The sequence below is a fragment of the Letharia columbiana genome (assembly GCF_014066305.1).
Source record: "Letharia columbiana isolate WasteWater2 chromosome Unknown Sc0000007_s0, whole genome shotgun sequence".
NCBI classification, from domain to species: domain Eukaryota; kingdom Fungi; phylum Ascomycota; class Lecanoromycetes; order Lecanorales; family Parmeliaceae; genus Letharia; species Letharia columbiana.
The window spans coordinates 620870-633727 of NW_023501043.1; the positions used below are offsets into that span (position 1 = coordinate 620870).

The 12858-nt window shown below is 39.5% G+C and overlaps 1 protein-coding gene across 1 annotated transcript; it reads right to left on the minus strand.

Annotated features, from left to right (window-relative positions):
- Window positions 1-9067: 9067 nt before the first annotated feature.
- HO173_003201 (uncharacterized protein) lies at window positions 9068-12416 on the minus strand (the record flags this gene model as incomplete). Its single annotated transcript, XM_037305129.1, has 5 exons — window positions 9068-9637; window positions 9688-9768; window positions 9829-9942; window positions 10004-11550; window positions 11873-12416. 5 exons carry the CDS (start codon window positions 12414-12416, stop codon window positions 9068-9070), a joined length of 2856 nt encoding a protein of 951 aa, XP_037167994.1.
- Between the last annotated feature and the right edge of the window lie 442 nt (window positions 12417-12858).

The window sequence follows — 12858 nt, forward strand, 5'->3', positions numbered from 1 at the left end:
CACTCGTTAGTCACTTTTCGGATGACTTTACAATCCTCTTATATTCAGTATTTAGCCTTATATGAACTGCTATTGTCTGGGATATGCTTTATAAAAGTATAAATTTGTATACTTCTCGGTAGAGTTCTCTAGATCCTTACTGGAAACCCACCCGTGTTTCGGAGCTGAAAATCTTTATCGCTATTATAATCTATATAGGAATCTATCACTTTTCTACTATTTATAATTATTGGAGGATTGATGATATTGCTCCGATGCCTTTGATTCTTACTAGCGAAATGGCACGGGACCGCTACGTGCTTCTTCGGAGAATGATTTATTATTTAGATTCTGACAAAGAGAATTCTTTTACTATTAGAAAGGGTAGATATTAGAAACCTATATGATATAAGAAGATACTTTTATTTGCTAATAAGATACGAAGTAATTGAAAGAAATTACGTACCTTAAGTAGTTACTATATAATTAATAAATATATAATTAAGAAGACGAGGTATACTTATTATTCTACTATGGCTTTAGATAAGTTAATTAAAAAGAAATATAAGGTCTTTGCAATTGATAATAAGGGCTATCTCTATAACTATATATGATATTCGTTTAAAGAAAACCTCGAGGGTAGGTCTAAAGTTAAAGGTCTCGGAGATATAAGCGCTATAGTCTTTAAATTAATTACTGATATACTATTCTCTAACTTTATCCTCTTTATAGATAACTATTTTACTAAATTAAAGCTGGCTAGCAAGTTAAAGGTCGTAAGAATAGTTATATATAAGACTATAAAGTTAAATCGAATAAATCTTTTAAAATTACTTATGGAGATGAAATAGCGATTTGCTAAGAATATTTCATACGATATTCTTGCTATAGTGGTTTAGGATAATATTTTTATAATAGCCTAATAGGATAATAACCTTGTTTTGATTCTTACTACTATCTACGGTATTAGAGAGATTAATAATATTATTATTAAAAAGAGAAAGTATCTTAGTAGAATAAGTATTAATAATCGCATTATCTTACCTACTTTCAAAGAGAATGGGAATAACGTCTGGCAAAAGGATTTCGGTATTTCGAAGATCTTTTTCTACTATAATAGATATATGGGGAAGATTAATCGATTTAATGTATTGGTGACTATATATTCTTCTTATAGGACTTACAATCGAATATGAATGCCTTAATTTCACTAGAAATTAAATAGAAGTCTTTCGAATGCTTTTAAACTCTGTGAACCTATAGAAATATTTCGTTAGGAGTATTAGACGTTCCTTGAATAGATAATAGTGGGATTGCTTAAGGAAGGTAGAGAAGATAGGCGATCTCGGTAATCTTTTACCTCACTTTCTACTCTATCGAAATTAGTATGAGATAATCATGAATGACAAGACTTGAAGATCGTTTAATAGTGTTTTATGTGTCGTTTGGATCGTTAGAAGAAGGGATTTCGGAGGTTTAGTAAAGAAATAAGCAGTAATAGTGAGGGAGTACGAAAGACTAGAGGGGGATGCGCTGTCTGTAAAATCTCTTTATATAAGAAAGGGACTTATATAGAACGATTCCATTATAGTAAGAATTAAATGGAGTCTATATAATAGATTACGACCATTTAATATGGATTATATAGTGGTATTATAGTGGTGGTGTGGATAATAATGCTAGAATTCTCAAATGTTGCCTTTCGGCGGTTATCGGATACTTCGAGGTTTACTCCCCCGAAGACTCCTAAATGCCAGCACATTGCGGGGCTTCAGTTTGTATCTAGGGTTTTTGCCCACGGGGCTACCAAGTGAAAGACCTTTAGCCTCGCCTTCACATCGATGTGTAATATAGAAATGAGACTGTATTCCAGGCCTATAGCCCCGCCTTAGCGCACATAAATCTCAGGCCTATTTTGGCCGGCCTCGGAGTTTCTTCCCGGGCGTCTACTTGCTTCTAAGACTTTTACCCTAGAGGGTGGGCCCTACGAGAGCCTTGCGACGGTCTTACGAGGCCCTATTTAGGTCTAAATAAGAGTGTCTAGCTATCAAGCGTAGACACCCCCGGGACCAGGATTTTTTAGCTGAGTTACTAATAATAACGGGGGTTAAAAGCTTAATGTGTAAATCGTGCGCGGGAGGCTGCATTAGTGTGGACGGGGGACTGTCGGAGGGGGACTGTCCGAAGATAAGTTGCTCTACCTCTCTTTGGCGTATCACTAACTAAGGTGATAGAAGCCCGTCGTCTTTGACCACCACTACGACCTCTGATATACTTTACACTTTCAGGGCACAGGGACGGCTACATCTATAAGTTGATGGCATCTTACATTTTCATACCCCAAGAAATAATAACGGGCTAATTACTAATTCATACCTCGAAACTATGAATCCTTATCGAATTATACTTCTAATTACTGAATTATACCCCTAGGGGTATGATTTAGTAATTTGTTATTACTTGGAATATGATTTGATAATTTGCCATTTATGACAAAAATCGCAAAGGAGAAAATTCGCGACCTGGGCCATCCGATTATAGAAAAGAGGAAATATCTCCGATCGTATTTAATGGATGACCTACTAGCTTAAATATTAGACGAAAGCCGAGTGGGCGTTAGTAGTAGCTTCTACGGGGGCTCTGCGACGGCCCTACGGGGGCCCTATTTAGGTATAAATAGGGGTCTGACTGTCAAGCGTAGATACCTCCGGGACTAGGCTTTTTTAGCTGAGTTGCTAATGCTTTAATAGCCAGATATTTCTATTTGAACCTAAATAGAACCCCCGTAGGGGCTGCTGCTAATAGTGGGCTAAATTTAGCCTCTTAGCCTGTCTACCCTCAGTCTATAACTCTCACATATAGTCTTCACTTCTAATAGTCTATATATAGCAAGTTTAATAAATTATCGAATCATATCTTAAGTAATTAATTCTTATCGAATTATATCTCAAATTTTAATATAGGGGTATAATTCAGTAATTGGGGGTATGATTCGGTAAGGATTCGTACTTTCGGGGTATGATTCGGTAATTTACTTAATGATAACTTATATTTTCATACCCTAAGTAGTAGCAACTTACAATTTCATATCTCATTTTTTTGGTGAGGGGTATGAAAATGTAAGATGGGGTATGAATTTGTAAGGATCGTATAGTTTGGGGTATGAATTTGTAATTTGCCCTACCCCAAAGACTGGCAACTTACAAATTCATACCCCATTTTTTTAGTGAGGGGTATGAAAATGTAAGATGGGATATGATGTTACGGAAAAGCGTGCCTTATCGCTAATCGTTGCGTCAAAGCGCTAAAAGAGCGTGAACCCCTGCCTGAATAGCCGTAACATATGAATTTGTAAGAATCCCATAGTTTGGGGTATGAATTTGTAATTTGCCCGCTGTAGACGAGTGTGGTAGGGTTCGATTAGGGCTAATTATCGAATCATACTTCTAATTACTGAATTATACCCCTATATCAAAATTTAAAGTATAATTCGGTAAAGATTAATTGTTTGGGGTATGATTCGGTAATTTATTAAACTTGCCATAGTGGTCTACTTAAATAGCCTACTGTTATAGATATAGACTAAGAGGTTAAATTTAGCTTAATGTTAGCAGCAGCCCTCACGGGTGCCCTATTTAGATTTAAATAGAGGTATCTAACTATTAAAGCATTAGTAACTCAGCTAAAAAAGCCTAGTCCCGGGGTGTCTGCGCTCGACAGCCAGATACCCCTAATTGGACCTAAATAATAGCCGTCGTAGAGCCCCCGTAGGGGCTGCTGCTAACACTTACTCGGCTTTCGTCTGATGTATTTAAGCTGATAGATCGCCTATTAAATACGATCGGGGATATTTTCTTTTTTCTATAATCGAATGGCCTAGGTCGCGAATTTTCTCCTTTACGATTTTTATCATAAATAGTAAATTATCGAATTATATTCTAAGTAATAGCAAATTACTAAATTATACCCCTAGAGATATAATTTAGTAATTAGAAATATGATTCGGTAAGGATTTATAGTTTCGGGGTATGAATTAGTAATTAGCTCGGTTCGATTAGGAGCTGAACTAAGGCGAGGTGGGCGTCTTAGAGACTCTGGAGATAACGTCCATGATCGGATAACGAGAATAACTAGGCTTCGAGAATCTTGGCATACTAACAGTAGCGCATAGAGATAATTGGTCAAATTTGGTAGGGCTACCACTAGTGTTCTCCATAATAAAGCTGCTGCTAGCCACCTTTCTCCGCTATTTTAATCCATAAACCATATGTAATGTAGTGAAATAATAATGTATTTGTCTATGTAGTAACCTTCAAATAGGCCCATATGGTAGTCAATTGAGTTAATTAAGCCCCTCGAAGAATAAATCGCTTTATATAGAGAACGTCGCCCGAATACCACTATTTTCCCTCTCAAATTGACTAAGTAATCTTATCCATCTCCTCATCACTAACCTTAGAGGCCTTCAACTCAATATCTGACGATTTTTAATGTATGATGTTAAAGAAAAGTTACTCTATTAGATCCTCCTTTAAATCGTCCGTCTCGTTAGAGGAATTGTAATATACTTCTGGCCTATAGTCTAGAATAATAAACTTATACTTTAAGAGTATTTTACGGTAAGTATTCTTCTTTCGTAAATACTTTTAATATTCCTTCTTTATAATTCGATATCGTATCTTCTTTATCTAATCTCGCTCCTCTTTAGAGGTCGTAATTTACTATATAAATACGACTTCTTTGGTTATAAGACGGCTATTATTTAATATCAGTCTTCGGGAGGTGGATTTAATCTTTCGAACTCGATTCTCGCTGAATAATAATCGATTTTATTAATTTAGAAGAATATTATCGACGTAGAGCTTAGCAAATCCCTTTTTAAGTTTACGGAGCCGAAGTTCTGCTGTGGGGCTTTGACGTATAGTCTTAAGAAGCTCTATTTGGAGTCGTAGTTGCTGTGTAGTTTTTGGAGTCTTTAGTGACGGCCGTCCGGGCTCGGGTAGCTCTGGCTCTGGAGTTATAGAATGATCTTCCTGAGGCAGACGCTTATATACCTCTTGAGGACATAGTGATACGAGACCAGTGGCTTTGAAGCCTGCTTGAATTACTTCGGGACGGAATATATACTCTCGTGCTTAAGTGTAAAGATTAATAAACAAATCTTTGTTAATAGAGTTTATATTAAGCTCGGATTTTTTATTAACGATATCCTCGTATGCTTTCTGTAGTGGTTCAAAAATGGGCGAATTACATTTTCATACCCCAAACTATACGATCCTTACAAATTCATACCTCATCTTACATTTTCATACCCCAACGGGGTATGAATTTGTAAGATGCCATTAATAGGGGTATGAAAATGTAAGTTGCCATCTACAGGGGTATGATTTTGTAAGTTGCCATAGTGGCCTGGAATTGCTACCTAAGGGCCTACTTTCGAAATTTTGCAGAGGCTTTGAACCATCAAGGAGAGGATCCGCGATCTGGCCCGTTGGACCATAGAAGTAAGGGAATCTCTCCGACCGCATCTAATGAAAATTTTAACAGCTCCAAGACATCAGACGGAAGCCGAGTGGGCCAACTCGAGGGCCAAACGCAAGCACCCCACCCCACAACACCACACCACACCACCGTCATCGACAGCGGAGTCGACGACCACTATCTGACGCTCAGTGGAGCCTACCGACCGCCATCTGCCAGGCAGCTACCGCTATCGTTCAAGACCCCCGTCCTCTACCTCTCTTTGGCATATCACTAACTAAGGTGACAGAAGCCCGTCGTCTTTGACCACCACTACGTCCTCTGGTACACTTTACACTTCCAGGGCACAGGGACGGCTACATCTACAAGTTGGTGGCATCTTACATTTTCATACCCCAAGAAATGGCAACTTACATTTTCATACCCCAAGTAGTGGCAACTTACAAATTCATACCCCATTTTTTTGGTGAGGGGTATGAAAATGTAAGATGGGGTATGAATTTGTAAGGATCGCATAGTTTGGGGTATGAATTTGTAATTTGCCCGTTCAAAAATAGCAACGTTAAATAACTATAAGAGATATATCGTATAAGAAGGTAAATATAAGAAAAGGATCCTTCGGGCGTAATATACTATAACGAATTGCCACGTAATATAACTATTATAGCCATTTAGAACTAATAGTCGATATATAATACCGTATATTACTTCTTTAATAGCGGGGTCAAAGACTTCTATCAGCCACTCCACCGTAAGCTTCGAATTCGTTCAACCTCATAAACTAACAGCTATCTTTGTCCCATCCACAAGGTTCTGTTCCCACTAGCTGCTTTATTGATTTTTGCCTTTAAAGACGAGAGTCAATAAAATAGCCTACCCTATAGAGTTAACGACCTTAATAATTATAACTAATTCTCGATTTCCTAGCTAAGTCTTAAATCGACGTTTATCTTTAATTTTTATAATAACTTTCGCTCTAGAGGCTATGCTTATAAAAACCCCTTTCTCATCAAAATTGTAGATGTTTTCTATAAAAATCTTATACTCGATAATAACACTGACTAGGAGACTGAACCAGCGACGAATTATTCCGAGATATATAGCCTTCGCTCGATTATTATCTAATACTCTACTATATACAATTTTCAATTAGCCATTACGTTTTAGAAATCGTTCCGTTTATCGTTTATTTACACGTATATCCGTATCCCCTGTTTTTGTTTGAAGAAGTTCTAAGACTATAGTACGTAAAGCGTCCACTCTAGGTAGGTATCCCTATTCGATCAATTTTATACACCAGCCAGCTAGAATATCCTCCTCTTCTTAAGTAAAATGCTTTTACAGCTCTAATCCTTATATACGAGTCTTTCGATTACGGGTATAAGTATATAATAAGAATATAAGAATGTTAAATTCGATAGCGAGCTTACTGAGTTTCTAAGTAGAATTCTTCTACCATAATTCTATTACTTTAGTTATACAAATTTCGAAAGCAACGGCCTTAAGAGGCTTCTTCTAAGTTATAATTATTTAATTAAGTATTATAAGCTAGATATTAGACTAGTAGTAGAGAGGACGAAGAAGGGGTAGAGAAATAGCGAGGTAGATATTTGAACTTCAATTATTGTTTTGTAGAAAGACCCTTGCTGACAAACCTATACTATATGCGGTTAGACTACTAAATTTTGTATGTGCTTACTAAGATTCTCGAAGCCCAGTCATTCTCGTTATCCGATCATGGACGTTACTACACCCGATAGGAGTGGTATTCTCTATGTATTTCTTCGATAGTGAGTGTTGTAGGATCCGTGTAGGTGCTGGACGAAGGCGAGGTGGGCGAAAGCAATAAGAAGGCTACCCTGATCAGAACCAGGGTGTTGCTACCATTGTTAAGGAATAGTTCTAAGTGAAATCATATGCATGAATAATATATGTGTGTGGTGTGATAATGTATGAATTATAGGAGGCCTGCAGTAGAAGAAGTCTTTATAGTACCGCAGTGCCAAGGCACTAAGCCCAATCGGGACGCCTAGTAGAGGAAACCGTAACATTATAATAAACATTTTTAATATAGTCTATATAGATTTTAGCATTATCTTTTATAAATATCGAGTTTTTCTTTTTTAAATTATTAGATAGTAATAGTTTAAAACTCTTAGTATTCAATTATTTATCTCTATAATTAAATACTTCTTTTAAGAACTTACTTTATATATATTTTAAAGTTAATTTCTTTATAACTAGATCTCTTAATTAGAAATATAAGTTTTAACTTAAATTCTTAATTAATTATATTCTAGATTATAAAAGAACTTTATTTTAATTAATAAATATATTTAATATAGTCTTAATATTATTAACCCCTTAATCGACGCGTAATAAATATATATTCTCGATTTTTAGTTTTAAACTTTTAAATAAAGTCTTATTAGTTTAGATTACTCGAGTCTAATTATTTATAATCTAATAAAGATTTTAATCGTAATTCGTAAAGATAAGACGTTTTTTAGCTTAAGTTATAGTAATAATATTAGGCCTAGCTCTAATAATATCTAAGCTTATAGAGTTTAATAGAGTATAATCGTATATATAATACGATATTCTCGTATCTTTATAGATCTATAGTCTAGTAATTAATAGTACTTATAGATAAAAGGTCGAGAATAAGCTATACATCGACAACATCTTAGCTTTTTTAAAGCTCTTTAAAATTAAATTATAAATCTAAAGATATTAAGATTAATACTCGTTATAATCTTCTTATAAGTTATTTATTTAAAATTCTATCTTCGCTTAATAACTCTAACTAAATATCTTATTAAACAATTCGATATTATACGAGAATATTCGATGTATATTAATTAATTATATAAAATAGTAGATAAATAAATCGTAATACTATAGTTTTTAAATATAGCGCGTTTTATCTCGATTTAAGATAGTTTAACTATATTATAGATCTTAATTATTATTCTTATAAAGGTATAAAACTCGCCTCGAGTATCGACTCGATAAGGGGACGATATTATACTATATAAAGCCTAGTAATAATATTATATAACGGTATTATAGATATGGTTTTGGTGGGCAGCCCTATAGGGCTACCACTGCAAGACTTAGAAAAATTGAAGTTCGGATGACCCTCTACATTAGACAGGTTTAGCAATGTGATTCAATAAAATGATTCAAAGCGGGAACAGCCTTACAGCCCTACGACTTTACTCAATAAGGCAAGAAAGTGAATTACCCTAAAGGGGGTTCCGGGGGTTACACCCCGAAGAAACTACGGTGCGAAAACCTAACTAGGCAACTATGCATTTGAATCACTGTTTCATAACATAAAACAGTGATTCAATTTGGAGGTGATCGACGACGCTAAGTATTACCCTGTATGGTTAGCCTATTGAATTATTACCTTTTTCGTGTTGAATCATTCTTTTGAATCACATTGCTAAACCTGTCTAAGCTAAGTATGCATGACTTATACATACTCTTAGAATAGATGCTGGAGACAGTGCCGCCACCCTCAAGACTGAAGAGGCTTCCGATGGTGTGTGCTGAAGCCGAAGTATCGAAATGCCAAAGCACCTGCAAGTCCTCGCCAGGCTCAACTATATCCGTAGCCAATACCGCCAAGACCCTCACTGTCACTGCCACCAGTGGAATTGTCTCCGTAAAAAACGTTCCCGGTTTCATTGCTGGATTGAAAGTCGCAGTGTTGATCCAGAGTGGGCATTTGCTGACTGGCGGCAAGTCTATGGAGCGTTCGGTCGTGTTCCGGCCGCTGAGGGGAAGCATAAATGTTCTGGTGCAAGTCTTGAGCGAAGGGGTCTTCCAGATTCTGAGCCTGTAGTAAATATGCGGCTTCAAGGCTGGCTTTCTGCTGGTGATGCTGGTTGCTGTTTGTAGACGGCTTGGTCCTCTTAGGAGTATGAGGATTTGGACGAGCAAACTTGGGTTCAAGCGCGGAAAGCGACCTATCCGTTTCTCCGTCACTTAACGGCTCGTCACCCAATTTCTCCTCATCATCTTGATCATCTTCCATTTGGGCTTGTCCACGCTTCTTCGTCTTTATCATGGGCTTTCCTTTGCCCTGACCTTTCTCACCCAGATGCTCACGCCCTAGACGGATTGCCTCTGCCTTCTGATAATTGATTCGGCGGTTGTTCTTGACGCGCTGCAGAATGTCAGCTTTGGATCAAGTAAATGCTGAAGAACGGAACATACATCTTTCGCGTATTGCGGATCGTCAACCACACTGTAAGAGTAAGGAGGCTCTATCAAATGCTTGCACACCGTCTTTTGAAACTAAGACCACAATATCAGCAGAGTCCGCCGAACATAGTGAATGAGAGAGGGCGGCAGTACCGTAAGAGTCTCGCACAAGGCATCGAAACGCTTCTCAAATGATGCATACTGATTGATAGGTCTCTTTTCCCCCAGTGGAGTTCCCTCTTGTTGTTGAGCTTGCTTAGTCAAACTCTAAAGCATCTGAAGTCAATGTCATTGCCTTCAAGAGCACACTGTAAAGGTTCGCACTCACCAACAAGTCCACGCATACTTCTCTAATTCTCAACGCTTTGGCCTTGCGAACTTTCTCCCAGGTTTTCTGCATGCCTAGATTGTCCTCAACGTTGTCTGTATTATGCATTGCATCAACCAGTGCTGCGACATTGGTGTGATCTGTTGGGCTCAAGTGCGTCAAATCCGCTGTTTGAAGCGCGACGGGATCGATGACCGCCTCGTTGTCATCATTACTCTTCAATTCCTGCTTTACGCGTCGCTTCTTCTGTATCTCCCGCGGGGCCATTTGACTCTTGAAGTTGGGGGTGGACACCACGTGATCCGAACCAGGTGAAGACAGCTCGCGCTTTACGCTCATTGGGCTCGACCCGTTGAAGCCGGAATCCGTCGGTTCCTGGCTCATGAAACGCGCATCTCGAGTGTCGCTAAGTTGCATACGATACTGCTTCGGTGAGTGGCTGGGCATTGACTTCCCTGGGGACCCTGAGAGGTGGTGATGGCCCATGTACGGCGAGCGAATGGATTGTTGTTGGAACATTGGTTGGGGGTCGGGATACTGTGGCTTCTGGAAATGCCCAGCTTCCCAAGGATTTTGTCCCGAGTTTGATGTCACTGAAGTTCTTAAGCTGCTCTCTTGAAAAGGCTGATGGTTCTGCAAGACTTGAGATCCTCGGCTTGGATTTTGTGCGCTGGCGATCCGACGGAATGGGGGCCTATTCGATGCATGCTGTACATTTTGGTAGTCACCATGAGATAGTGACACGTTAGGCGCTTGGCCGTCGGTGAAGCCATAGTTAAGTGACATGGTGTCTGGCACTTGGTCGGTAGTAAAGATACCTGAAGCAGTCGTATCAAACGGTGAAAATTGTGGTAGCTGAGGATGAATTTGATGGCGTAAATGTGAAGGATGTCGTACAAAGTGCTGAGGCTTCAATGTCGGTGAAGCTTGTATCTCAGCGGGTACGCTAGCGGAAGATGTGTTGTTCAGTACTTTGGGTGCAATTGGTACATATGTTGACATTGGCCTCCCAGTGGGTGTTGTTTGCTCAAAAGGATCATTCGATGATGCTGTAGCTGCATGGTTCTGGAACGAATTGTTTGGAACACAAAGTAGGCCTCCAGAGGGTGCAATGTGAGTTTGACTTTGTCTCGCATTGGTAGAACTCGCGCTTGTCATTGAGGATTCCCCCTGTTGCACGAGTGTTTTTGGGGAATTGTTGCTTGCATTCGAGAAGCTTTGATTTGCGCTGGGGTGGCCGTTGCTTGTATTCGGGGTTGTATTTTTGCGCGACTCATGCGATTGTTGTAATAGGTGTAGGCCCGAAGGATTGCTGTCCGTACCCGAGCTTCCATGGCTTGGCTGGGAGCCATATCCGCTTGCAAATGGACTCTGTCGACCACTGCCAGGTAAATCAGGGTTGGAGCAGTTGGGTGACGGAAGACACCCAGGCGTTTTTGCTTTATAGAAATCCATATCGAAGGAATCAAGGAGCTCGTTGCTCAATGGCATATCCTCAAATCTGCCATTTTGACAGCATACATCAAGTTCTTGCATTTTTTGGAAGTCTTGTTGATAAGTTTGGTCCATGATGTAAGGATTTCCAGCACTGGACGACTCAAGTCACCTGATGTCTCAAGTCAATGCAAAGAGTGGTTGGTGAATTGTAAAAAGTGACTGTTTCGAGTCTAGGGAGATGAATAACTGGCGTCCGAACGAGTGAAGCCCAGAAAGCCGCGGTAATCAATTGACCGGAATTTGACCAGTAGCACCGGAAGTTCCGATGATGGATGTGGGTCGAGATTCAAGCTCTGGGGGAGTGCGCAAGCGCATTGACTGAAGAGTAGGGGCTAAGACGTCGTCTGGCAGATATATGTTGAATAGCCTCACCTCCGAGTCTTGTTATGACGTATGCAATTTTGAAAGCATAGGTGGGGAAATGATCATTGTTGTGAGTGAGTTTGTCATTAATTCTCATCTTCCAGTCATCAAATGGAACATTTGTACTGACACCATTGAAAACAGGTGGATCTGGAAGCCTAGTGCTAAGCGGCTGCCTGAGTGGCTGTCTGATTTGCGGTGAAATCAGTCGATGTCGATTTGCTCTAAGTGCTTCGAAATCTCGTGGAGTGGGTGGAGGTGGGGACGGGGGTGGAAGAGCAGAGATCCCGGCCGAGTTTTGGCCTTGTGTCTCGAATTCTTGAGCCTGATTCTCCCCCGGCTGAATCGATGTTCCATGATATCGCTGGTAAAGGTCCTCAGCAGATAGAGAGCGCTGCATCTGTGGCATGTGGAGTGATGGCGAGTTGGGAGGTGAATATCTTCTATGTAGGTCGTCGTATGTAAGGTAGGGCTGGTCATGGTATGTAGGTGATCGGCGATGTGGAGGTATGTATCTTGGTGTTGATGTAGGTGGGTTTGAGTCGGAATTCATGATGTGTTGAATGTAGGTAAAAATGAGGCGGAGAAGGCAGGCGTGAAAGTGAAAATTTTGGCTGAGCTTCTCTGCAGACACCAAATAGTGTTGTTTCTTTGCAAGGGTCTGCAACACTTGTATTTTGACCAATCAAGTCGCCGTGAAGCCTGTAAGTACTCTGAGCAGTGTTCTTTCGAATGGTAGAAAGTCCGCCGGGGTCTGTTATCCAGTGATAGACTTTTTGCGGGGAAGGGAGCGGAGAAGAGTTTCTTGTATTCGATGTAGGGAACTCGTTTTTTGATGGATTGGGCTACTGTCGATAATGTAGGCTGTCTGATGTAGGTTCTTTCGAATGGTGTATGTGAGCCTCACATTGTGAGAGTTTCTGTATGATAGAATTACCCAGCGTTTTCTTTATCAGGCTCGGTCGCTTGACGCGAATTTGTTGACCATTCCTTCT